Below are 27,492 nucleotides of genomic sequence, written 5' to 3' on the forward strand. Positions count from 1 at the left end.
TGTGCTGTAACATTCCTGAAATGTATACTTAGAGCTGCTCAAACAGAGAAATCCATTGTACCACATGACAAAGTACTCCCTGTGGCTAGTTCCCTAGCATTAAAACTATATTTCCCATAAACATCATGTGTAAAGGTACAGCCCAAGAGCAGTGGTCTGGTTAAATGATTTGTTCAGCCTTAAGAGTCACTGCATGCCAATTAGAGACAAAGGAAATAGAAAAAAAGGACTGACTACTGGATCAAATCTGCAAGCAGATCACACAGCTGACCATCTCTGTTAAATTGCCAGACAAATTCTTCTCATATTAGGAGCTGAATCATCTGGGTACCTGGGTGAACATGAGTAATCCATATGACTATTCAGTAGAGGGAACTAACTACTTTTTGGTCACAGAGCATGTGTAACATAATAGATAGTACAGAAAAGCATATTTAAGTAAACTCTAAATGAACCTGAAATGCAAAGGATATGTTAAGTCCTCTATTAAAAGCAATCTGTCAGTAATAAGAAGTTATGTACCTACCATAACGTTCCATGTTAGTTGTCTTCTCTCGCCTTCTTTCTTGCTTGATGGGTTCGGAGCCGATCCCTCGGCTCCGACTCGGCACTTGCTAAGCTCGAGAGTCACTTTTACCAGCTCGAGGCAGCCCCATATCCCATGATGCAAGGCGGTAAGTACCCAGATCTCGTTTGCTGACAAAGGGCAAAAGCACCAAGCATAAAATACTTCCCAAAGGAAGAAAGAAAACTTACAGATGGAAGAAGAACCAGGTCTGAATGGTCTTCAGCATAACAGTTTCTTATAACAAGGTCTGTCCAGGCCAGGGGGAAGGAGGGAGGGTCAAGAAAGAAGGCGAGAGAAGACAACTAACATGGAACGTTATGGTAGGTACATAACTTCTTAATGTTAAGTTGTCAATCTCGCCTTCATTCTTGCTTGATGGGACCGCGTCCCTAGCACCTCTATCCTGGGTGGCTCAATGGAACAAACTGTTGAGGACTGTAGAGCCAAAACTGGCTCTGTCCCTGGAGGCCAAGTCCAATTTGTAATGGGAAACAAAAGTGTGAGGAGTGGCCCAAGTGGCCGCTGCACAAATAGTGTCCAAAGGAAGTCTAGCTTGAAAAGCTGTAGAAGTAGCTAAGCTCCTAGTTGAATGTGCTTTAGGTTTTGAGCACAGCTGTTTTCCCCTGAGCATATAAATTTCAGAGATGACCGAAGAAAGACATCTGGACAAGGTCACTTTAGAAACAGGAAGGCCTTTTTTATTATCCGCATAGGAAACAAAAAGTTGATCAGATTTTCTAAACTTTTTTGTTCTGTCCAAATAATATCTAAGTTGACGGTGGACATCAAGATAATGTAGCTTTTGTTCAGCTCTATCTGAATAGTTAGGGAAAAATACAGGGAGATCAATGGATTGATTCAAATTGTTCTTTGAAGCGACCTTAGGTAAAAAGGTTGGGTTAGTTCTCAAAGATACTCTGTCTTTGTGAAAAACCAAATAGGGGGGTCGAACCGAAAGAGCATGAAGTTCAGACACCCTCCTGGCAGATGTAATAGCCACTAGGAACAAAGTTTTCCAAGAAAGATATTTCAGGGAACAAGAAACAGCTGGCTTGAAGGGGGGAAGAATCAAGGATGTCAGCACTAAATTTAGATCCCACTGAGGAGGAGGATTCCTGATTGGAGGCTTTAGTACGAAAATTCCTTTCAAAAAAGCCCTGCAGAGCCTATGGGACATAATATTATGATCTGCTATCCCGACATGAAAATTGGAAATAGCAGCCAATTGAACTCTGACTGTGGAAGAAGAGGAGCCTGCATGAAAAATCTCCGCTAAGAAGTCCAGGACTGCCTGAACAGGGGCAGTAAAAGGATCAATATTCTGGGCCTTAGCCCAATAAGAGAAACGTTTCCATTTGCTTGTATAAATCCTCCTGGTAGAGGATTTTAGCGAAGCTACTATGATGTCTCTAACTGGGTTAGAGATCAAAGGAAGCCTGGCTAAGGAAGGAAGTGGAGCAACCATGCTGTGAGGTTGAGAGAAGGGATTGACCGGTGCAGCTGACCCGATTGGTGAATCAGAAGATCTGGCACTGGGTCCAGATGCCACGGCTGCACCAAAAGGTGATGATGGAGGAACGGGAACCAAACTTGTCGAGGCCAGTAAGGGGCAATGAGAATCAATTTGGCTCTCAAACGGTAGCTTTCTGGATCACCTGAGGGATCAGAGGAAATGGAGGAAGGCATAAAGAAGTCCCTGGGGCCAATCCTGGGTCAGAGCGTCTCTGGGGGATGGCCTGATAGAGGGAAGAGGCTGAAGAAGTCTGGACATTTGCTGTTTTGGGGAGTAGCAAAAAGATCGCAACATGGACGACCCCATTCCAGAAAAATCTCTTCCGCTATAGATTGCTTGAGAGACCACCGTGAGGCATGAGAATAGCTCTGCTCAATCTGTTCGCTACAATGTTGGTTTTCCCAGGGATATGCGTTGCTACCAGAAACCGATGAGAGGAGATGGCCCATTGCCATAGTCTGAGCGCTTCGACACAAGGGGTAGGACTTGGTTCTGCCCTGTTTGTTGATATACCAAACTACAGACATGTTGTCTGTGTGGACTGCAATTGTCCCTACGGGAAGAAAGTCGTTGAGGGCTTGCAACGTTAAAAGCACTGCTCTCATCTCCAGGACATTTATGTGCAGATGGTACTCGAACGGCTGCCACGTCCCATGAACCATCCTGCCCTGATAATGACCCCCCCACCCGATCAGGGAGGCATCCATGGTGACAGTGGCTATCGGGGATGGGGGTACAAAGTACCTGCCTTGGTGAACCTGAGGCGATGTGATCCACCAAGCAAGATGCTCTTTGCATGTCTGTGTCACCAGAATCTGGTGACGCATTGGAAGTTGCTGGTATGACAATTGTGTGAACAGCATCCACTGAAGAAGGCGCATGTAGACTCGAGCCAGGGGAAGAAGAGTAATGGCCGCAGCCATGAGACCTAATACCTTTAGAACCATTCTGGCCTGTACTTTCTTGTTGGCCAGAACGATCCTGACATGACTTTGAATGTCTGAAACTCTTTGATCTGTAAGGGTAGCTGACATCCGAACAGTGTTTAAGCTTGCGCCTATGAAGGTAATAGACTGGCAGGGCGATAAGGATGACTTTTCGAAGTTGATTGAGATGCCCAAATGAGAACAAAGGTCTATTGTGTAATCCCTGGCTTGTATAAGCTGATGCCTGGTGGTGGCTGACAGGAGCCAGTCGTCGAGATACGGAAACACCTGGAATCCTTGACGTCTCAGGTGAGCCGTGACCACTGCCATGCATTTGGTGAACACTCTGGGGGCTGTAGTGAGACCAAAGGGCAGGGCTCTGAACTGGAAATGACTGGACCCCAGCCGAAAGCGGAGAAATCTCCTGGAGCGCCTGTGAATTTTGATGTGATAGTACGCATCCTGAAGATCTATTGAGCACATCCAGTTGTCCTTCTGTAAGAAGGGCAGAATTGACTGAAGAGTGACCATTCGGAATCTTGTCTTCCTGACAGACTTGTTGAGTCTGCTGAGATCCAATATTGGTCTCCAGTCTCCCGTCTTTTTGGGGACCAAAAAGAACCTTGAGTAGATTCCGGGCTCTGAGTGGTCTTCTGTAACTGGCTGAATGGCTCTTTTTTGCAGTAGTTTTGAAATTTCTAACTCTGCAATTTCCCTTAGACCGGGTGGTACATCTGGAAGGGAACTTGAGGGGAAGGGACTTTCCTCGAAAGGAATTATGTAACCCTTGGATATGATCGACTGTACCCATCTGTCTTGAGTGAGGGAATGCCAGGCTTCTGGGTACAGTGATAATCTTCCCCCGACTGCCTCCAAGGAGGGACAGCCGGGCAACACCTCAGGGATGCTGAAAGGGCTTGTCAGAGAGAGGCTCCCTGTTTCCCTGGTTTTCGGACCCCCTCTGCCTCTAGAGCGGCGTCTGTTGTTGTTACCCCCTCTGCCTCTAGGGGTAAACTGACCACGTGAATCCGGCGTGACTCCTTGGGATTTACGGAACCACATTTTCCCACCTTTCTGTCCTTTGGGATAAGGTCTAGAAGGGGTGGAAAACGGACTCCAACAGCAGAAAGAGTCTTGCCGTCCTGCTCGCACCTGGTCAAGGTTTCCTTCACCTGAGGGCCAAACAAAGCTGACCCATCAAAGGGAGAATTTGTGAAGGACGCCTTAAAGGGATCCGCAAAATCACATAGCCGCATCCAGGCTTGGCGCTAAGAGCCACACCTGTACCTGCTCTACTGGCTCCATCCGCAGCATAAGATATTAGCCGCATGGAGGAGTTTGCAATGGAATTGAGGGTTCCTAGCTGCGAAGCAATTTTTTTTGAGCCCCTGCAGCTGTAGGATCCTGAACTACCTCACCCAGCTCCTTAAGGATATCCCTCTGGAGTCTGGTGAAGTGACATAGGTAATTCAGCGAACGCATAGCAAAGGTCGCTGAGGAAAACATCCGCTTACCGCACCTATCCATGGTCCTAGAGTCCTTATTAGGAGGATGGACGGGCACGGAAGGATCTGCAAGTTCCTTTTTGGTGGCCGCAGCCACCACCATGGCATCAGCGGGACACCCTTAGTGAGGAATTGCTTGTCACACGGGCAGTGATAAATTTTGAAGGCCTCCTAGGGACTGGCTCTACAGAGTCAGGAGCTGCCCACGCCTTTGTGCAATAACCTGCATAAGGGGTCGAAAGGCGGAGACACCCAGGAGGTGGAAGGCCGAGATCCAAACGCCTCTAGGTATACTGACTCATCCTCAGAGGGATTGTTGGTGGGCCAGTTTCCCCTCTGTTTCAGGAGTTCTAGGATGTCTGAGAAGGAGACATCCTCAGAGGGGGATCTAGGGATCCCTCTGACTCATCAAAGTCAGTATCCGAAGTGACAGACTCGGGGGAGTCTACATGCTTCCTCTTACAAGTCCTCTTCCTAGGAGGATCTCCCAAAACATCAGGAGAATCCTCGGAAGAGGGGGAAATTCCCAATGGGGAAACCTGAGGCGGAGGATCTCTGGGTCCTGTAGCAAGAGAAGTGGCAGAGATGTCAACAGGTACTATAGAGGGAGGAGCTACGGAACAGACTGCTGAGTGCTACCAGTGGCCAGTACACTCTTCATCACCTCGAATGCTCCCCTCCCAGGCAGGTCCGAGAGAACCCGCACCGAAGAGCTAGGAACTCCAGGAACCACCGAAAGGGAAGTCTCCGAGGCAGATGTCGGAGCCGAGCTCACCAAGGCCGAGGCTCCAAGGGGAAGAGCGGGTTCGGACAAGGGTCCGATGCCACTCACCCCTCGGAGGAGACCATGGAAGCCCGACCACGAATCCCTCTAAGGAAGGTCTCAAGAGGAGATAGAGTAGAGGCTGAAGGAACAGAAGGGGTATCCGTCCTCCAGCCATAGCAGTAACCATTCCGAAGACTCCAACTCCAAGCTCTGGGGTAGAGTTGAAGGAGGAACTGTAACGGGTGTGGACCAACAGTCGTCTGTTGAGACGGACTGTGTAACATTTGGGCCAGTACCTGTGACTTAAGTAATCTACTGACCACTCTCTCTAGGTCATGATCTGACAGTCTGGATGACCTTGAAGATCGGCTCCGATGGCTCCGTTCCGATAGAAGAGGTGAAGCCGGAGCCAAAAGTATCGGCTCCAAGGAAGGAGACCTCGACCTCTTCCTGGAATGAGCCATCGGAGCCGATACTATAGATCCTGTCGGAGCTGACTTCTCGGAGCCGACAGGAAGCCTCGATGTATCGGCTCCAGCCGGAGCCGATACAGCCACCAAAGTAACGGTGTCGGAGCCGATCGGAGCCGACACCGATGCCTGTGCCACATGGGTGTCGGAACCGATCGGAGCCAACACCGAAGTGGTCGATACAGATTCGGCACCGATAGCCATCGGTGCCGAAGGCTTTGTTAAGCCAGAATCGGCTCCAGCCGGAGCCGATCTCGACTCGGAACGAGTCGGAGCCGAGGCCGCAGGCTTAGACACAGAAGCCTGGGCCTTGGAATATTTAACTGATTTAGATGGAGCCGACTTAGCCGGAGAGCCCTCCGGCTTAAGAAGGCCCCTGAGGATCAGTTTATTGCGTCTTTCCTGCAGGACTCTCTGGCTGAAGGAATGACAAATAGCACAGGAGTCCTGCAGGTGAAGAGGCCCCAGGCAATAAAGGCAAGAAGTGTGACCGTCTGTCAGAGACATCTTCTGACAGCACGAGTCACACTTCTTAAAACCTGAGACCCTCTCCTTTGACATGGTGCTTACACAACACACACACACACCAGTCAAAAATTAAGTTAAATAAAATACCAAAAGGTATTTCTATAAACAAACACACACACCCTAACAGGGAGGGGATGGGATGGGTAAAGTTTGACTAAAATAAATTAGAAAAGACAGGGATTTTCTGTCACAAAAAGTAAATAATTAACTAAAAACTAATAATTAAAGGTTTTTTTAGAAAAAGGGGCTTAAATATTCAAAAAGTGAATCACTTACCAGGAGCTGGTAAAAGGAGGACCTCATAAGTTTAAGCGGCAAACGAGATCTGGGTACTTACCGCCTTGCATCATGGGATATGGGGCTGCCTCGAGCTGGTAAAAGTGACTCTCGAGCTTAGCAAGTGCCGAGTCGGAGCCGAGGGATCGGCTCCGAACCCATCAAGCAAGAATGAAGGCGAGATTGACAACTTAACATCATATGTTATCTTATACTGATCTAACAAAAGCAATATATTACAAGTTTACTGACACCAGAGCAAGATACTATTTATGTCGCACTGTCCTGAGTTCACCCAGTGGCCTAGATAATGTGGGAGATGCAAAACAACTGATCAGATGTCTGGTATCTGCCTTCAGTGTGAGAATCACAAACTCAGATTTAACAATGGTGAAGCTCTGCTGCACATACTGGATGGCTGTGCATGCCTGTAATTAAGTCATGTATGGACAATGCAAAGAATGTGAGGGGTTGGTACACCATCTCAACACATCACAAAATATCAAACCTGAAGCATGTTTTGTCCCCTTCCTTTTCCCTTTGAAGATGACAACAAACCTTCAGATACTCAGCCTTCACTTTCCCAGTGATCCACACATATCTAGATACAGACTGGGGGAACACCAGACAGACCTTCCTCGTCTCACTATTCACCTACCTCCCCAGCCACCCTTAAATACCACCAGAAACATTTCTTCTAGAGCAGCATTAAACAACTATATTTATATTCAGCTGTATTTCTTAAATTAGTTCTTTTTCTCAATTATGCCTTATAGCTGTAGAGTAGAGTCTTTTCAAAATCCATGTTGTTGTGACTTTCGGCTTTTAGGGGTCGCCACAGCGGAACTCCGGTCTGCTAATGATTGGCAGTTGATTTTTACATACCGAGTTGCCAGCCCTGATGCAAAACCTTCAACGAAGGTATGCCCATTCACGCATGTCTCCACGCAGAAGATGCTCTAACTGAGAGGCGAACCGGACAGCGTCTTACTGTGAGGTGAGAATGCTACCGCAGCACCACTACTGCGGATGTAAGTGTCTTTTCAATATCCATGACTAGATGAAAAAGAAAAAGCTGAGACTCAGTCTTGCTAAGACTGAAATTATGAGCAGGTTGCCTGACTTAACTTCCAATATTAGTCAATTACTGCAATACGAGTGAGAATGCAAAGCTGAGCTGTGTGTGTGTGCATGTGTGGTACACAACTTTGGCATGATATTTTCACCTCATAGGATGTCAGCCACAGATACTGTATTCACTCTGAATGTGCTCTCCCATACCTCCCTAGACCACTGCATAATGAATTGGAGTCTTGCACACAAGCTGCATGTTCTTAGAGGGAAGATGAGATCCAGTAATTCAGCAGACCTGTATTGACATCTTATTAAAGAGCCGGGGGGGGGGTCCATTTATTTATTTATTTTACATTAACATTAAGCAACACCTAACTGGTTAGGTTTGCAAACTCAGGTACCTTTACCTCAGCATCCTGAACACTGTGCTGTTGGTCAAGTCATATCCAGAACTAGTCTCACACCTGTAAGATGAATGAAATACCCAACCAGCACCCTAAACAAGGAGATCTGGAATAAGGCCATACAGTCTTCTCATCTCATCCACCTGATACTAAACATGTGGTACTATGGCTGCAAGTCAAAAACTAAAACTGACCATACTAATTCTGGCCACTACATCCCTGTCTGTTCATCAAAAGATCTACAGAGTGTCTGAAGCTACTTTTGCCTTTGCAATTTCATCCATTTACCTGAAATACATTGTTATAGTGATTTATTGTCCATCTCTTGTTAACTGGGAGTCCACTAGAGACCTTCAATGTATAAATAACTTCAGCTACATTAAAGCAGACTTTCTTACGTGGCACCTATCTTGTGGAAGTTTCAATTGCACTGCCAAGTCATACCTTACTGCCAGCTGTCAAACATTTTTAGTTGTAGCAGTTTCACTAATTTCAGCCTGACTGATGCTACAGATTTCATACAACCATCTAATTAGCCTGTAATATTTAGGCTACTGATGCTATAGATTTTACGCAAAAATCTACTTATGTTTTAACATTTCAACTTGTGTCATGGTTGAAAAGGATCCTCAAAGCAGCCCAGATACCAGGCAATCAGATGTGTAAATAAATACAATAGTTACTGTTTTACATTCAGGTTGGTAGGAGATGTGGTTAGTCTAGAAAAGGTGCTTATTAAATAATTACTGACTAAGAGCTGACTGAATGATCCAGCATCCAAAAGCAGGATTAAATTTGGAGGCAAAGTGAAGAAAATGAAGAGTGATCAACACCACCACATGATCTGAAAAAATATTTGTATTGTATTGTATTGTATTGTTTGGTATCAAATGCTGAAATATGTGAAGGTCAGAAGTCTGCATATGTTATATTACATGTAAGCTCAGAACTTTGGTGATTTACAACATTTTTGTCACAGACCTTCATTATGTTGTTTCTGTAAACTTACCTTATGAATATAAGTACCAATATGCTCATGCCTGGCTATGAAAGGGATTTTGCACAGCAAGTACAAAATCTCTCGACTGATAGAGAATGTATGTATCTAAAAATACAGCTATTAGCCTTTTATGGATTTGCATAAATGTCTATTTTACGTGGATGGAATTAAGAAAAAGTTACATGTTCACCAAACTAGATGCAGCTTCATAATTCTGGAAACTAAATTTTTTGACCATCTATTTTAGAATATTAACTTTAAGACCTACCCATGAACCATGCGTATTACTGCTGTATAAATCCATAGCACTTCACAAAAAGAAATTTGCAGTCAGTTTGCAAATTATATGTGCAATTACTGTGAAAGAGTTCATAAAACAGTTTCTGAGACAGCACATTTAGGCCCAAACTACTGCAAAACATTGAGCTCATGATCATTTATTGAAGATACCATAGTAGATAACTATCAGCAGTGGTACAGCGGTAACGTTGTTGCCTCACAGCAAGAGGTTCTTCTGTTCAATTCTCGGCTGAAGTGCAGGGAGTGCCTTCTGTGTGGAGTCTGCATGTCCTCCCCACGGTTGGATGGGCGTTCGAAAGACATGCGTAAATGAGTGTGCCTTCGCTGAAGGTTGGACGTCGAGCTGGCACCTCTGCGTTTGTGAAAATCTACTGCCAATCATTAGCAGACCGGAGTTCTACTGTGGTGACCCCTAACCGGGAAAAGTCAAAAGCAAACAACCACCATAGTAGATAACTAATGCTTTAACATCCTTTCTCAGATGGCTTGCACTGAGTGAAGGCATATCTCCAGTTCTTAGAAGACTGGATTCTTCAGCTTCACATGATAACTGACGACAATGTGGGGTGAGTTTGTAGTGGGAGGGTTAGCTTGGCTGAGGAGATGATAGGCAATAATAGCTGTGCTTCCAGACTATGGAGGGGGGGAGGCACTTTATTTCAGGACTTGGAATTTAGCAAATGAGGCATTCACTTTTATCTGACTAGAAGTTTACACTAAATATAATGTACATTATCATTGAATGAAAAAGGATGACAAGGTACATTATTCTCAGTTTTTTTACAAAAACTATACACACACACACATACATATATATTTTAATGTGCACTCATGCACACACGCATACAAGCACACACGCGCACTCCCTCTCCCAAGATAGACTGGGCACCCAAACTGTCTTGTTCTAAGTGTATGTGTGTGTGTGTGTGTGTCTTTGATGCAGAAGTACATAGCTATGAGGATTGCCCTGAGATGACCAACCTTTTTCTAAGGTACTGAATAATTTAGCCTACAGATGACTTATTCAGAAGTCCACTTAAATAATGAATTTACCCAGCAGAATCATTTACTGTTTTCAAAGTCAAGGACCAAGAGGCCAAATCAGCAATACTGACCGGAAATCTCAGCTTCCTACTGACAGGAATACCAGGGCACATAATCATTACAGAAAGATCTGCAACAGCCTTTCTGAACAAACTCATGGGAGCACACCTACAAAGCAATATGTTTGGTGGCCAAAGCAATAAAACATAATAAAAATGGTGCAGCTCCCCTAATGGAATAATTTATGTAGAAAGCTGCAATAACCGAGGGAAGTCCCTTGCCTTTTAAGGCCACTAATGAAAAAGTCTAAAGTGTCAGGCTACTTACTTAATTAACACTTGAGAAAATAATATACAATTACATCCTGCACACTAAGTCTATGTATATAAAAAAGAAAAATTAGTTACTTTCAAAACCACTGACTTGTGAAGGCAGTTTTATGTAACAAAGTATATGCACAAGAATTTCTCTTCAACAGCTAGCAATCTAAGTTGACTGTGAAACCAGCAAGGATTCTACATGTATAAAGAAGTGCTGTTATTTTTTCACACCCCGTTTTTTCAGTTTCAGAACAAGTTTGATGAAGTTCAGCCTTTTGGATATTACTTCTTGCAACACTATTAGAAGATTTGTTCTTTTAGTTGTCATTCTCAGGACATACATATATATACCCGATTGATTTTTTTAGCATGAATACTAAGAGTAGAATATTTTAACTAAACTTTTGGCAGTAATGTGGAAAGAATACATTTACAGTTCAGTTTCGTGTTCTTCCTGATAAAACAGCCATCAGCTGTTCTATATGCATTATGAATGAGCTGGGACGACTCCTAAATAAAAGCTTTACATACTGTTCCAGTTTTTAAAATAGACCAAGTTTCATAAACTTGCTCAGCAAGCAAGCAGTCAGCATTATCTGGCACTCTGCCCAGATGTCTTCTTGAATCATCAATGTAACTACTGCCCCTTGCTGTGATGCATTTTTTTCCAGGCTGACAATCTGCAGGGTCATATTTATAAAATCAAAACCACACGCAGAAAACTATATTACTTAAACTACAAAGCACATTCTCTCTGAAATATTCTAGAAAAGAAAGAAAAAAGGTAAATAGAAAGAAAGAAAAATGTATCATTTCTGGATTTGTGACACTGCACTCCACACCACAAAGAACAAATTGAGGTTAAGCTGTGATGCTATTCTTTTACAAAATTTAAGTTCAGCATTCAGCCCCTTCAACTAAAATGTCCCAAGATTACATTACCTGAAGTGCAGGACAGGAGGCATTACAGGAAGGAGTGAGCACAAAAGGGGTGATCAATCTATGGTATATAAATTAGGATCCATAGGCTCAACAGAGGTCCCTCACCAATGATATGTTTTTCTTCTTAAAATGTTCCATACTGCTGGGGTATCATATCTGTGCAGTATTTTTGTCCTCCTGACATGACAAGAGAGTAGTAACTTAACTAAATACCACAGTCTAATCTGTTCCACATTGTAAATGCTGTTTACTGTAATCCTTAACTTTCTTCAGAATCAGGTATGATTCATAAACGCAAGCCATGAACATTACCAAAATGAGTGTGTGTGTGTGTGTGTGTGTGTGTGTGTGGGGGGTCCAATGCAAAGATAAAAAAAAACTGATGTGACACACCCACATATGTAACTGATGTAGTGGGAAAGACAGGCAAGAGAGTCAGAGAAAGAAAAATTAAAATGGCAAGGATACATTACTACTCACTCTAGTAGAAAATGCACAATGTATGCAAAAGTAGGCAATACACAGTTATTAAGTTCACATATTTGTAAAAATGCAGATGATACCCTTTAGTTTAAATAAAACATAACTTACTGTTGCTGGCTGTTGGAAATGCCCCATTTGCTGCTGGTAAAGGCCTGGTGAGGGGACCTGAATGTCACTTTGGGATGGGCTGCACACCTGTTGAACAGATGCAGGTACTGATTCCACAGTAGCTGAAAAGGCAACACTCTGCTGGCTGTGCTGACAGTCAGAGTAAAAAGTGGTCCCCTGACCACTGTCCAAAGTACTGTCTGCTGTTGGAACAAAGCAAAAAGAAAAACAATTATTTTACTCCTGTCCTTTTTTAGAAGTTAATTAAAAGCTGAAAGGATTATAAATTAAGTTTAAAAGCCAGCACTAATATCAGAAAATTAATTCATTTGCACACAGTTGCTAGTGCAGTTCCGCTGGGGTATCATCTGTGCAAATCTGCACCCCTCCTTGTGGTCATGAGGATTTTCTTGGTTGTTCTGGCTCCCCCCTTACATTCCAAAGACACATACAGTTAGGTGAATTGGTGAGTTTCTGAACTGCCCACAGGTGTACATGTGTGACCTCTGATGGAGTGGCATCCCATCCAGCATTCCCTGCCATACACACGCTGCTTGCTGCCACTGGTTTCAGCTCTGCTACAACCTCAAATGAGATAAAGGAGGTAATAGAGAAAGAATGAAAAATTCAGAGACAAGACCTTGATAAAGTAAACTGAAAGAACTGTAAGGAACCATCACACATTCTGAGCCAGGGTAACTAACAAGTGTTGCAAATACCAATTAACGTACATGTTACAAACAACTAGCCCAAGATACAAAAATTCATATTTTTCACTTCTCTGTCAAGATTCTCCTCCTTGGGTGTAATTTTTTTAAACAAAAAACATCTTTATCAGATTATCACATATGACATAGGCAATCTTACATTTATATAAATTAAAAGCAAAATTCTTGTAGATGTAGAATCATCAAAAAAATTAAAACTATGCAAAAATAATCATACAAATGAGTCCTTATTTTAAAATACACTCAGAGAAGTGAAAAGTGAGTAAATGAAGATATGACATGGCAGAGATCAGACGTTAGGGCTTGTGTTAGGTTGTATCTAGCCTTCAAGCCTCGCTGACTGGTTAAAAACAAGCAGACTTGCTAAAGCCTTTGCAATAGCTTGTACTTTAAGTGGTCATACCAGCAAATAATATGAAGAGCAGCAAATTGCTTCCAGGTAGTTTCTCTAGTAGTGGGTTTGACACGCAAATAGTCCTTTCCTGAAAAGAAGTGACAATTTGTCCTAGTCACCTAATCTGTAAAATAAAAAAATACAACACACACACCTATTAATAAATCTAGAGCTATATGTAGCAAACTGCACATTCCATCAGTGGTTCAGATTTTTTAGGGTTTACACAAGAAATCCCCTCCTTCCCCAGTGCTGGATGCATAACAGTATATGCCATTGGCCAAATCCACTGTTTGGAGGAAAACTTATTGGTTGTATATGCTTGATGATCAGCACGCAGAGGGCAGAAATAAACATGCTGATTAACTGGCCAATAAAGCTCTCTCATGTACACTGCATTTAATGCAGGCATTGTAGCCTACAATACAGCTGAAAGGGGTTCAAAACAGACCACTCCATTTACATGGTTAAATTAAAAAAAAAAATTTTGAACCACTGATGGAATGTTTAGTCTGTTCCATACAGCTCTAGATTTATGCCCCCTCATTGTCTGTTAAGTCTAGTGACGTACATCTCGAAAAGGGCATTGTACTCAATAAATAGTAAAGCATATATAAGAAAAAATAGCATTTTTAGATCTATATGATTTTCCCTTTGGTAATTACCTATGCTAAGTGAAAGGATTTTCAGACTAACGTCACACAATCAAATAAGAGAAAATTATCAACCCATGTTACAAGGTCCATAACAACATTTTTATTTTGAAGTGGGATATTGTCCATGCTGTACGCTGAGGGGAGAGGTGGCAATATTGCAGTTTTTTTTACAAAGAGCCCATTTTCAGTACACCAGGAATCTGTATGTGTATGTTCTTTGTGTGTGTGTGTGTGTGTGTGTGTGTGTTTGCGCATATGAGTGCGTGTTTTTGTTGAAGGATTAGGGTATCATAGGAGGACTAAACTCCCAGTTTGCAGTTTTCTGCACTCAGTCAGTAAAAAGGCTTTGGTTTCTGGTTTGGAGATCAGAAAAGTAAATGGTAAAGAGGGGTTCCAATACGGAGCCCTGGGAGACACCATTGGTTGCATACCTCCCGAAGATGTACCTGCCACATGCATTGTGTAGGTCCTGTCTTTCAGACAGTTTATCCATCCTGTCACATAGGGATCATTTGTTAAAACATTAAGGTTATTTACAATGCCAGCATGGGGCATCATGTCAAATGCCTTAGCTAGGTGAAAATGTGTCACGTAAACAGCATTACCACTGCTGACAGCTTGTGTAACCCTCTCAAAGAAGTTAACAAAATTCATTTGGTAGGCATTCCAGTTGATAAAACTGAACTGCTGTGAATTTCAGCTAATGAGATTTTTGATATTATAGTTTCTAAGTTCAGTTACAATATGTTCTGTGGCTTTGCAATGAGACTGGTAAGGTTGACGGATCTATAATTAGGGACACCCTCAGAGTGGCATCACCACTAGAGTGGATGTAACCTGTAGCTGACCAGTTTAATGAGTGGTTTGGGCAGGACATCTTTAGTACTGTTCGGACCATGAGAACAGCAATGTAAGCCACAAACTGCTTTAGTGAACAACCAGGAATGTTGTCAGACATCACAGAAGGAGTATATATGATCTTAGAAAGCATCCTCAGTACATGTTCCCTTGTGATAATAGGGGTTTTAATGATTCAGGGATATGTGACTTTTATAAAGAAGTCTCTGGAGTAAAATTAGCAGTCAGTTTATTTGGTAGTACATTGGCAATGTCTATTGGGTCTGAAAAGGTGCTGCCATTTTGACTACGTTCTGAGCATTGCTGGGTATTGTTCTTTGGTTTCTTAACATAGTTAAAGAAGGATTTACAGTTGTTCTTAAGTGCAGATGCTAACATACGTTCATGCATAGCTCTCAACCTTCCATCTCCAAAATGAGGAACACTGCCTCTCATAATTTAGAACAAATGGGCAAAATATGGAACACTTACTAACAACTTCAACTAGGAAGCTCACAGGATTACTAAAATGTGATATTTTACTTGCAGAATAGGTCTTTTTATGAAATAATATGATTTAGTTCTATTTACCATTGATATCAGTTAAAATATTGCTAACATTGAATGTGTGACAGGCCCTTTCAATGTGAAACTTCTGGGAACATGAACTTTTTAAGACCCCAAATGAGGAACATTCCTCGAAATAAGGTACAATTGAGAGGTATGTGTTCATGGGCTGCCAGTCCTAATTGTATTTTTTAAGTTATTAGTAACATTTCTGATACCATTCTTGATATGAGGGTTTGTTAATCTGCTATATACTTTAAGGATTTTTTCTTGATTTGCAAAATGTATTTATGCTGGAGGAACCACCAATGGGGTTGTTTTTGAATTTCAAATTATATTTTGTTCTGGATGGAACTGCCAGTCCTACACATAAGTCTAAGTTGGAGTAGATGTCATTCATGAAGCTACCTACTATGTCAGTGTTGGAGCTGATGCTGTCTCGAGTGACTTTTGAAACATCACAGAATTTGATATGGTTAGTATTTTGGAAATACTTGAATTCTGAGATATTAAATGCATGGTCTTTGGAGTTTCTGAAGGTGAAAGTCATTAGTTTATGGCCTAACCTAACCAGGGAATGAAATACCAGGGGGATAATGCATGAAATTGCTACATTTGTAAGTACCATCAGTTAAAATTAGGTATTTCATCACTGTGATATCAGACAAAAAATGCAAACGTAGCTCACTAAATGCTAAAAAAACAAAAACATAATTAAAATTCAGTTATCATAAACTTCTCATTAAGTACTTCAATTAAATATTTAAAGACCTAGTAATTAGGATGGGCTGTAGACAGCTCCTTTCTTTTTATTTACTGCTTTTACTAATCCTTTGCTCAATCTATTCTATATCACCACCTTTCTTTCTCCTCTTCTCTCTGCCTTGTAATTCTATTTTTTTATGGATTTTAAATTCAATATATATTCCTGGATTTAAAACATAGTAATTGTATCAGCACCATGTCTCTTTCAGTCTGACAATTTAAGTGCATCTCATATCTTGTACCAATTCTGTAATTTTATTTTTACTTTTATTATTATTATTCTCTTCTACAGTACGACATGATGTTAACTGTTACTAATATTCCTCATATTATGTCTTCTGTACAACTGTTAATTTTTGTTATGCTTCCAATTTTTATAACATGGTGAACTAATTGGAGCTTTTCTCCTTGGGTCTCCACTGAAAATGGGCCTTTGGCTCAGGTGGACTAACCTGGTTAACAAATGTCAAATAAAATAAATTAATTTCCTTTTTTTTATTTTTACTGCTTTTTCATTTTCAGTGACCTCAGGGTATTTTGTGGCAAAAACAAAAGGGATAAGGGCTAAACAAAGTAAGATTGCAAACAGTTGGGTACAAAAGCATACCATGAAATATGACAGATTAATTATGGCCATGATTGTCAGTAGTTATAAACTTGTGGCCGACATTGCTATGGGTAGGTAAGATAGTACCCAGGAAGACGCTGATAGCCTACATTGATGGTACATTGTTACTGGATATGGATGCTATCACAGTGTAGTGAATACTGAGTGGACAACTCAGAAGAGACTCACTCTTATAGAAATGATCAGATGAAAGAAATTTGCCCTGCTCTAGGAAGGCTCTTTAGACCAGATAGCTGGAAATATAGTCCACAAGTGTTAATACTGTATGCTGTGCTCTGGAGAGCTTCACCTGACAAGGAACTGCTATTTCCTAACGTTTACTGAGCATCCAAGGTCACATGCCTTTCCCTTATTACTTAAGGCAGGGAGAGGGGTTGGGGATTACAGTAAGAAGCTGGAGTATGAAAATATGAAGAAAAGAAAAAGTGAGTGGTGGGGGAGAAAATGACAGATGAAATAGACCACTACCAACAAAATCAATCCTAAACATTTCTGCTTTTTGGTACTCTTTGTGACGTCCCCACACTGGGCCAGTAATCAAGGAGCCTGAATCCTTACCACTGACACTGGAGAGGGATATGCACTTGGAATACAAAAGGATGCACTCAGTATTTCCAGATGCAGACCTCTCTGCATCAAGCACAATTTCCCTTAAGAGCACACAGGGAACACGCTAAGTCTGGGGTCTGGATCTCTACATCTGTCTCACTCCAGGTCCCCAGTAAGACTATCCACTGGTACAGCTGTAGGGTGAGGTCCTTAGCTGAGTGTCCAAGCCAAGATCTCCATCACCCTCTCTGTAAGCCCAGTGTTTTGTGTCCCTGCTCCAAGTAACTGACACACACAAACAATACGACATTTGATTTCACATACATACACACACACACACACACACACACACACACACACACACACACACACACACACACACACACACACACACACACACACACACACACCTAGGAAAGGCTGACACAGATTTACTTGCTGTATCCTCTTCTGCCCCGAGTAAACAGTAGTTACCACAGTCACCAGACACTCCACAATCAGCTACTCTAAGGCCCTTAACAAAGGGTGTCCAATTATGCTGTGTAATAGTAATACTAATGCAAATGGTAGTAGTTAACCAAGACAACTAGTCCTTCTGGAGTGGCCCACACCGTGTCACCAAATAAATATAAGCACTCTCAAAGGTTAAATACTTTCTACAGTGACCAGCCACAATAAATGTTTTAAATATATTTAAAAAATAAATAATAAAAGAACAAGAAAATATTAAATATATATTTACAGTAAACCACAGAGTTCAAATCACAGGAAATATTGAAAATAATATTGATGAACAGACTCATACAAATAAAGAAAAATGATCTCTAAACTAAGCTTCACTATATTCCTGAGTGAATCTAGGATAATTACTACTCCCTAATAACTTATTTTATACAGCAAGGCACAATGAAAGACATGAGCAGTCTTTCTAGTCAGGTTCCCCAAAACAGAATACTCCCCCCTTTGAAGACTCAAGCTAATTTTTCAAGTGACCTTTGAGAAACATGGTTTGAGAGAAATAAGCCTGTATGGGATTACTTTACCCCATAGCCTGTTTTGAGATTCCATCTGCCTTGGCATTGCTGACCCCACTACAGTGCTGCACTGTCATATTATATACCTGCAACCCTAGGCTCCACCATAGTAATTTGGGATTTTGCTGGCTGGCTCCCTATAGCCATAGATCCCCCTCAGACTCATCCTGCTTCCTACTGCAAATACTTAGCACATTGACCTCTCTGTCATTGTAAGGTTTTATCATGTTAACATGGTACAGTCTGTGCTCCTGCCCAGCAGTTCTACCATGTAGTTAACCACTTTGAAGGGTCCCTTCCAAGCTGAATGCAGCTTATTATGTCTGATAGGAATGAGCATCATCACCTGCTGTCCCACAGCATACTCTCTGGCTCGAGCATTCATGTAATACCAGACCTTTTTCTGATATTGGTCTCCTGCCAGGTTCTCCTAGGCCAAGCCCATGAGCTCCCAAAGCCTTGTCCTGAGGTTTAGGACATATGCCACAACAGACTCCTTGTGGGATTTGCACTCAGCATCCCACACATCACAAATCAAATCTAAAGGTCCCTTCACCCTATGTCCATACAGCAACTCAAAAGGTGAAAAACCTGTGGATTCTTGGGGTACCTCTCTGTAAGCAAACAGATGGGGAAATTATCTGGCCCACTCTCTCGTAAACTGATCTGAAAATGCCCATAGCATGGTCTTTAGTGTAGGGTTTAACCTCTCCACAAGACCATTAGTCTGGGGTTGGTATGGGATTGTGTTTAGGTGCTTCACCCCACAGCAGTCCCACAGACAAGCCAGCAGGTCTGACATGAAACTGGCATCTCTGTCAGTCAGTATTTCTTTTGGGAAACCTACCCTGTTGAACATTCCTTGCAAAGCTTTTGCCACCTTCTCTGCCTCAATGGACAACAGAGTCACTGCTTCTGGGTATCTGATAGCATAATATATTATCACTAGGACATACTACTTATAGGTTCATAGGTAGGTACTAGGCTATCACCCCAAGGGCATACGTAAGCCTAGCCAACAAGGTTCCCTGGCTTACGCCACCAAGAAAATTATTTTCCTGTGCTACTGTCGAGCAGAGACAGAAGTGATCCCCAGGGTGTATTTCGTATTTCCCATCCACTCATCAAGATTTTTCTTGAAGAGTGCTAATGAATAACTTTGCTTGACATAGATGGGTAGCCTGTTCCAGAGTATGGGAAGTCTCTGGGACAGAAATCTATCCCTCCAGCATGTCCTGTTTATTGTGGTGACAAGGTTTAGGTCCCTAGAGCGTGTAGCTCGGAGGGATTTCTTTAGGTGTAGCATGTCCAACAGCTCTGGGTTTGACATAGCTTTATATGTTAGGCAGAGATCACCTCGGAGTAGGCAATATGCTACGGAGTAAAGCTGGAGTATTTTGAGGTGGTCAGTGTAGGGCATTTGTTTGAGGCCAGTAATCCTCTTTGTGAGGTACTTCTGTGGCCTTTCCAGCTGCTGCAGATGTCTTGTGAGGTACATTACAAAAGGGGCGTTGTACTCTATAATGGGTCTAATGAGTGTCGAGTAGAGGGGAACAATGACCTCTTTTTTCCTGGATGAGAACCCTTTTATGATGAGGTGTGCCATGTAGAAGGTCTTCCTGAGGAACTTGGGGTACTCAGACGCCCCACAATATCCATAGCTACCCACGGCAACAGCTTCTCAATCACAGACAAAGGCATCAAAGGTGCTTTGACCTTGTCTACTGCCTCGCTTACATCTTGGCACTGCTCACAGGTCCTGCAGTGCCCTAATACATCCCTGGCAATCCCAGGCCAATAAAAGTTCTGCATAATACATTTCTTGGTATGCTTTACACCCATATGACCTGCAAAGGGAACATCATGGACTATGGCTAGAAGTGTCACATAGTAGGCTCTGGGCACTACCAACTGCTGTATTACCTCACCTTCAAGCCCTCCCTCAGGGGTCCTCTTTCTATACAGTAAAGCTTTGATCCAGTATACAGACTCCCCTTCTCCTTGAGAATTAGGCAGCACCCTCCCTAGCTACCTCCCCCAAGCTTTGTAATGTAGGGTCTGAGAGCTGAGCCTGTCTCAACTCTATCTTTGTGACTTTTCCCAGCTCCCTTTCCAAAGGAAGTCTGGTATCTTCTGACAGGTGCCTCACTGTCAGCCTGGGTACTACCACTCACCTCTGCCCTTGCAGTCACCCTGTCCAAGGGAACATCAGTACATACCAGCAGTCATGGCTCATCTTCAGGCTCACTGCTACAGGTTAGGTTGCTGACCAGGATAGTCCGACTGGATACATGTCCATTTTCAGCGGAGGCCCAGGGAGAAAAGCTCCACAAAGATAATAATAATAGTAATAGTACAATAATATTCCAAGAGAGCAAAGGATTTAGATGCAATATTTCAGAAGGTTTAACACAGTAGGAATATACAGGGATATGCTAAAGGTAAACAGAGCGAGAAAAATATGAAATAGATCTTTTCACAAATTTAAAGCACAATAGGAAAACACTACAGTATACCAAAAGGATAAACTCAGCAGTCATAACTGTACATTATGACATGACACAACCAATGTGTGGAGTATCTGCCTGCTGATGGCCTAATAGGTAGAGAAAGATCAAGTTGTTGGATTGGGTTAGTCAGGGTTTAGGCAGGGGCAGAGGCAGCTAGTTTTAAAGTATATTTTGAGGCCTTTTTTAAATAGGGGAAGAGATGTTTCTTGGGTAAGAGTTGCAGGAAGAAGGTTCCAAATTTTACCCACTCAGTTAGCAAACAGGGAATCACCCGCTGTATTGTTGGATTTTAGGGCTAGGACTGATAATTTGTTGGATGAATGAAGTGGCCTAATAGCATTGTGTGGGCTAATAATGCTCTTGAGGGTTGGGGTATTGTCAGGATGGCTGAGTACGTGTTCATAGGTTCATACTAGGCTATCTGCCCTAGGGCATTTATAAGCCTAGCCAGAATGTGTTTGGCTTTCGCCACCCATTTTAAATTTATTTTGCTATGCCCTTTTTCGAGGTTAGTATACTGTGCCTCTGTCTAACAGTGACATAGGAGTGATACCCAGGGTAAACCTACGATCTCCCATCCACTCATCAAGATTCCTCTTGAAGAGAGTCAATGAGGGACTCTGCCTAACCTGGACTGGGATTTTATTCCAGAGTGACGGGAGCCTCTGGGTTATGAATCTGTCCCTCCAGCATGTCCTATTTATTTCAGTGCTGAGGTTCAAGTCTCTCGAGCGTGTAGCTCGATGGGATTTGGATTTTCTGAGGTGCAGCATGTCCATTAATTCCGGGTTGGATATGGCTTTATACGTCAGGCACAGATCGCCTCTGAACAGGCGGTATGCCACTGAGTAGAGCTGGAGTTTCTTTAACCGGGCAGCATATGGCATCTGTTTGAGCCCTTTGATCCTCTTGGTGAGGTACTTTTGGGGTCTTTCCAGTTGCTGCAGGTGTCTGGTAAGGTACATCCCAAAAGGGGCATTGTGCTCAATTATGGGCCTGATGAGGGATGAGTAAAGAGGCACGATGACCTCCCCTGATCTAGATGTGAATCCCTTCATGATTAGGTGGACTATATAAAATGTTTTTCTAACCACTTTGTCCACGTGGTTGTCAAATGAGAGATTGCTATCAACTTGGGTCCCCAGGTCCCTAATTACTTCTTCTGTACTTAATGGATTACCACCTATGTGGTAATTTGTGGGCACTTTGTTTTTGCCAAAGGGGATGACTATACACTTTTTGGCATTTAGCTTGAGGCCATGGCTCTGGCACCAGTTGTCTGTTTCTATGAGGCCCTTTTGGAGGATGCTTGTGTCGGCTGGAGAGTCGATTATGGCACCCAGTTTGCAGTCATCTGCGAACTTTGTCAGCCACAGTCCTTCCGTGTTGGCCTGTACCTCCGAGAAATATATACCGAAGAAGAGAGGTCCCAGGACTGAGCCTTGTGGGACACCACTTGTAACTGGTTTGGAGTCTGACATGGCTCCAGCAATTCTAACCATGTGGGTTCTGTCCTTGAGCCAGTTTGCAATCCATCTAGTGACATAGGGGTTTATTATTTAAGCTGGTGAGCTTATCTATAATGCCCGAGTGGGGTATTGTATCGAAGGCTTTTGCGAGGTCCAGGTAGGCTGTGTGGACCACCTTCCCCTCGTCAATGGCCTTGGTGACTGTTTCAAAGAAATCAACCAGGTTTAAGAGGCAGGATTCTGCCCTTAACAAAGCTGAACTGGGTAGGATCCAGTGTCTGTAGGTCCCCAATATCTTTATTTATGAGGTCCATGATGATCCTTTCCATAGCTTTGCAGACCAAGCTAGTCAGGCTTATGGGGCAATAGTTTCCAGGATCCGTTGAGGCACCACCTTTATGGAGAGGGACCACTGTTGCTGTACGCCACTCTTTGGGGACATATCCTGTAGTAAGGCTGAGATTGAACAGTAGCTTTATGTTTGGGTTTAGCTCTTCTTGGAGTTCATGTAGGACGCAGCCCGGGACACTGTCTGGTCCCACTGATGCTGTGTTTTTTGCTTTGGAGAGGGCGGCTCTTACCTGAGCATCTGAGATGTCAGGGGGGCAGCACTCTGCTGGGATAGATATTTGCCCTTTTGGTGGGGAGGGGGGGGGGGAGAAGTTTGCGCTGAACCTGTCAGCTAGGTTGTTGGCAATGTCTGTGGGTTCAGTGTATTTTTTGTCATTCTGGACTAATTCTGAGCATATCTGGGAATTACCACCCAGGTTCCTAACATAACTAAAGAAAGCCTTGTGATTATCCTTAGTGTCATATGCAATTTTTCTCTCGAAGCTGGCCTTAGACAATTTTATGAGTGCCCGTAGTTTTTTGCTAATACTGATCAGTGATGCCTTCCCTTTTTGGGATTTTGCTCTATCATTTAGTAGCTTCCTCCCTTCTATTGTATAGTTTGTTTATGGCTGGGGTCCACCAGAGAGGACGCCTTTGGAGGATTGGGTCTTGGTTTTATTTGGGATTGCATGATCCATGCATTCCTGAAGGTGTTCATAGAATGCGTTTACTGTTCTACTGTAAGTTGGTTGAGCTTTAAAAGGGAAGGAAATTCCAGCCAATCAAGTTGAGTTAGGTTGTTGCAATGGTGAGTCCTGTATGCCATACCTGTGGTGAATCTAGCTATGTGGTACTAACAGGAAGATAGTTTGCTGAGGTTAGCTTTAGAGAGGTTCGTAAATACTGGTGAGGCATAAAGGAGAGTGGAGAGAAGATGGGTTCATGCAATAGCAACCCTACCAAAAGGGGTGAGGAAAAGACCTTGTAGAGGGATCCTAGTTTTTTGTTAATGGACTTAATATTGTGGTTGATATGCGCAAATTTGAGGTTAGTATCTATTATAAGGTTTAACACAGTAGGAATATACAGGGATATGCTAAAGGTTAACAGAGCGAGAAAAATTAGAGGCTGTCCCACTCTCTCTGCAGTGGCCTGTTTTCCATCCACCAAGATAGGATGCAAACTCTGGTGTTAGTTTGGTACTCCTGTTTTCTCCAGAGAACTTACCACTGGCATTCTGTTATCCCCACTTGCTGGCTCCCCCACCTTTTGTTCCCTAACTTGCCTTTGTGGACATCTATCTGCTACATGGCTCCACTGGTTACATTTAAAACATTTAACCATTGATCCTGGCCATCTACCTGAACTAGTGGCTTCCCCTGTTACTATTGGGGCAGTTTAGACTGCCCACCATGAGTTCCCTTATATCCATGTGCAGTACTGGGTATCCATTTCCTGTTGGTGATGCCCTGCTTGCTAAGCAGAGATCCCCTTTTTCCCCTGGGGCTTCTCCTCTTTTTAGTGAGCTAATGAACAAAGGCTTCTTCCAGACCCACCGTTTCTGGTCCTATTCAACACTGTGGGGTGCCGTTTTAATGGTTTAATAGCTCATTAAATTTCCTTTATTTTTTTCTTAAAGTAAGCTAGCTGGTTAACTTCTACTGTCCCAGTATCCTCTATTAAAACATTTACATTTAATTCAGTTACAATAATACATGTAATTTTTTTTTCATTCCAGCAGAGTGCATTGTTGATACATTTTAATACAGGCAAACCTCACAAATACATTTTCAGCACAAACAGCTGTACAAATCAATTTGATATACAAATGACTTATAATTATTTACAAAATTCTTCTACTTTCCCAGTATCCTCTATTAAAACATTTACATTTAATTCAGTTACAATAATACATGTACATTTTTTTTCATTACAGCAGGGTGCATTGTTGATACAGGCAAACCTCACAAATACATTTTCAGCACAAACATCTGTACAAATCAATTTGATTACAAATGACTTATAATTATTTACAAAATTCTAGCTGGCTGTGCTGGCACAAGTAGCACATTCACTTCCCTACTTCTCCTGGCATGGCTGGCAGTACCCCCTATCATCACACTGTTGCAAGGCACTACCCTGATCTTTTGCTTTTGGTTTGTCTGGTTAATTTAGAGGTTGCAAAGCTAGGGCAGAGCAAGAGGGGTAACTTGCCCTGGGTGCAAAATGTTGGAGGGGGGTACAAACAGATGACCCAATCTTTAATGTAATACCGGCTTTTAAAATACAGTATTACATCTGCAGTCAAACCTGTACATTGAGTGTTAAAGCATTTAGGCTTTACTTTAAAAAAAAAAAAAAAAACGTTTTTATGAACTGTAGCAAACTGCTTGCTACAGTTTAGATCACATACAGAGTGCTAGAGAGGGGCAGGGTACAGAAATGGCACCTGAATGGCTAGGCAGGAGTTGGGATTGGGGGCTGTGTTGTGAAGCTGGACATCTGGTTGCTGGGTCAGTAGAAGGAACATTTTTTTTCTCTTCAATGGAAAATTGGGGGGGGGGTGGCACAGCGGTTAACATTGCTGCCTAACAGCAAGACGTTCTCTGGTTCAATTCTCGAGTGAGGGCCTTCTGTGTGGAGTATACATGTCCTCCCTGTGTTCGCATGCGTTTCCTCCCACATTCCCAAGACATGCTGCAGGTGGACTGGACATTTTAAATTGACCATAGGTGTGAGTGGGTGCGCCTTCTGAAGAAGGTTGACAACCAGATATCATAAAACTATACTGCCACTTGTTCTGCGTACCAATGATCTGCTGTGGTAACCCCTAACTGGAGCAGCCTAAAGGAGAAGAAGAATGGGAGGGGGGCATGGGTCTGTAATACATGATCAGATTAATACAGTAAAGGGCTTTTTTTGGGCACTTGGGGTGGGGCATTGGTTCATTGTACCAGCACAGGGCACTAGTTGAGCCAGCTACACTTCTAATTCAGGGTAAGAGTGGAAATGAGCACATCCTTAATTTCAAAGCAGAGGAGTAGACAAGTAAACCCTGAGTCTGCTTAACTAGGCAGCTTTCTATATATATATATATATATATATATATATATATATATATATATATATATAGTACAGTTCTGTAAAATCTTACCATAATGGTAGATGTCCTTCCCTTCACTTTTGCAGTATTCATTACAAAAGGGATCCCCTGCCAAGGGCAGTCCAATGTCCAGCTAGTATACCAAAGCCTTTAGGTTGCTATAAGGTACACCGTATGCCACGTGTATGTTCCACACAAAGCATACAGCATAAAGGTGACTGAGGATATACCATCCTCAGAACGGAGAGCCCCAGTAAGAATGCCAGTCCAAGAACTAGAGAGGTAATCAGTACATCCAAAAGAGAAATAGAAAGGGGGGGGTGAATTCTGCAATACTGAAGAGGACATCTAATGCTATGGTACGATTTTACACAACTGCACAATGTCCTTCCATTTCACTGTTGCAGTATTCATTACAATAGGGAGAGTGGCAAAACTCTGGAAGAAGATTGCTTTCTAGGAAACCATGAAGGATGGCCCTAGCAAAACCAGCTCTAGCTCTGGAAAGTCCATCCAACTTGTAGTGCTTGGTAAATGTATGCACAGAAGTCCAGGTCGCTGCTTCAAGAATAGTGTTAGTATTCAAACACTTGAAGAAAGAACCAGAAGAAGACACAACTCTATTAGAATGAGCCTTAACAGAAGAAAGAAGGCTGTTATCATGAAATGAATAACAAAAAGAAATGGCTTTAGAAAGCCTTTGTCTTATCCAAATAAAATCTGAGTTGTCTATGCGCATCCAATGTGTGCAAGCACCTTTTCACTGGCAGATTGCGAAGAAGGGAACATGAATAGAATGATTAAGGGACAACTCATTCACCATCTCGGGAATAAAAGAAGGATTAGTATGAAGGGACACCATGTCCTTATGAAACAGCAAAAAGAATGGACAAGCCATAAGGGCTTGAAACTCAGACAGCCATCTGGCAGAATTAAGGGCTAACAAAAGTACAGTCTTCCAGGAGCAATACTGTAAGGCAGCTGAAGCTACAGGCTTAAAAGGAGCCTGGGCAATTTTTCTAAAACAAAATTAAGATTCCAGGGAGCAGGAACACGATTCCTGGGAGGCCTAATGTGAAGGACATCTTTAAGGAATTGTTTAGCTTCAAATCTAGAAGCTAAAGGAGGTGACAAAGGCAGACAAGCACAGATAACTGATAAGTGGTCCTTAACAGAAGGATAAGCCAACCCAGCATTGAAAAGCTCACAAGAGTGAACCAAAGGAACATTCACAGAAAGTGGATCCAGGTTACCAGGAAGATACCAAACAGAAAACCTGTTCCATTTGGATAAGTAGGATTTCTTAATAGTGGGTTTCCTGCCCTCCTGCAGGACCGTAAATACATCCTGGAAAATCAAAATCCTATCACCCACAGTGCCAGTGGAAGAGTGGACAGGTAGAGATGGATGATAAATCCTTTCTCTTGTGAGTAGGTCTTCCCTGTGAGGTAATTTGTGATGATTGCACTTGGCCAAATGCAAAAAAAGAGGGACCCAATGCTGTCTCAGCCGACAGGAAGTCACCATCAAGAGTTTCCAGCATCCTGTTGTATTTTGAACAGGACATTTGGAATGAGGGGAAGGGGAGGAAAAGCATAAAGAAACATCCCCTTCCAACAAAAAGAGAGGGTGTCCCCATCTTCCAAACCAGAGGACTTGGGACTCTGGCACAAAATAGAAGAAGTTGTCTAT

General features: G+C 42.6%; 1 protein-coding gene across 9 annotated transcripts in view; it reads right to left on the reverse strand.

Moving 5' to 3' along the window:
• The window catches only part of WNK2 (WNK lysine deficient protein kinase 2), a 2,812,908-nt gene that overhangs the window by 1,207,946 nt on the left and 1,577,470 nt on the right, over positions 1–27,492 (reverse strand). For 8 of the 9 annotated variants that reach the window (XM_044078134.1, XM_044078139.1, XM_044078132.1 and 5 more), the window contains exon 8: positions 12,228–12,430. In XM_044078134.1, coding sequence (XP_043934069.1) covers positions 12,228–12,430 — 203 coding nt within the window. The remainder of the gene's footprint in view (positions 1–12,227; positions 12,431–27,492) is intronic. The other variant, XM_044078133.1, reaches the window with a different exon arrangement.

Source organism: Protopterus annectens, chromosome 7.part0 (assembly GCF_019279795.1).
Source record: "Protopterus annectens isolate FY-2018-M chromosome 7.part0, PAN1.0, whole genome shotgun sequence".
Classification (NCBI taxonomy): Eukaryota; Metazoa; Chordata; order Ceratodontiformes; family Protopteridae; genus Protopterus; species Protopterus annectens.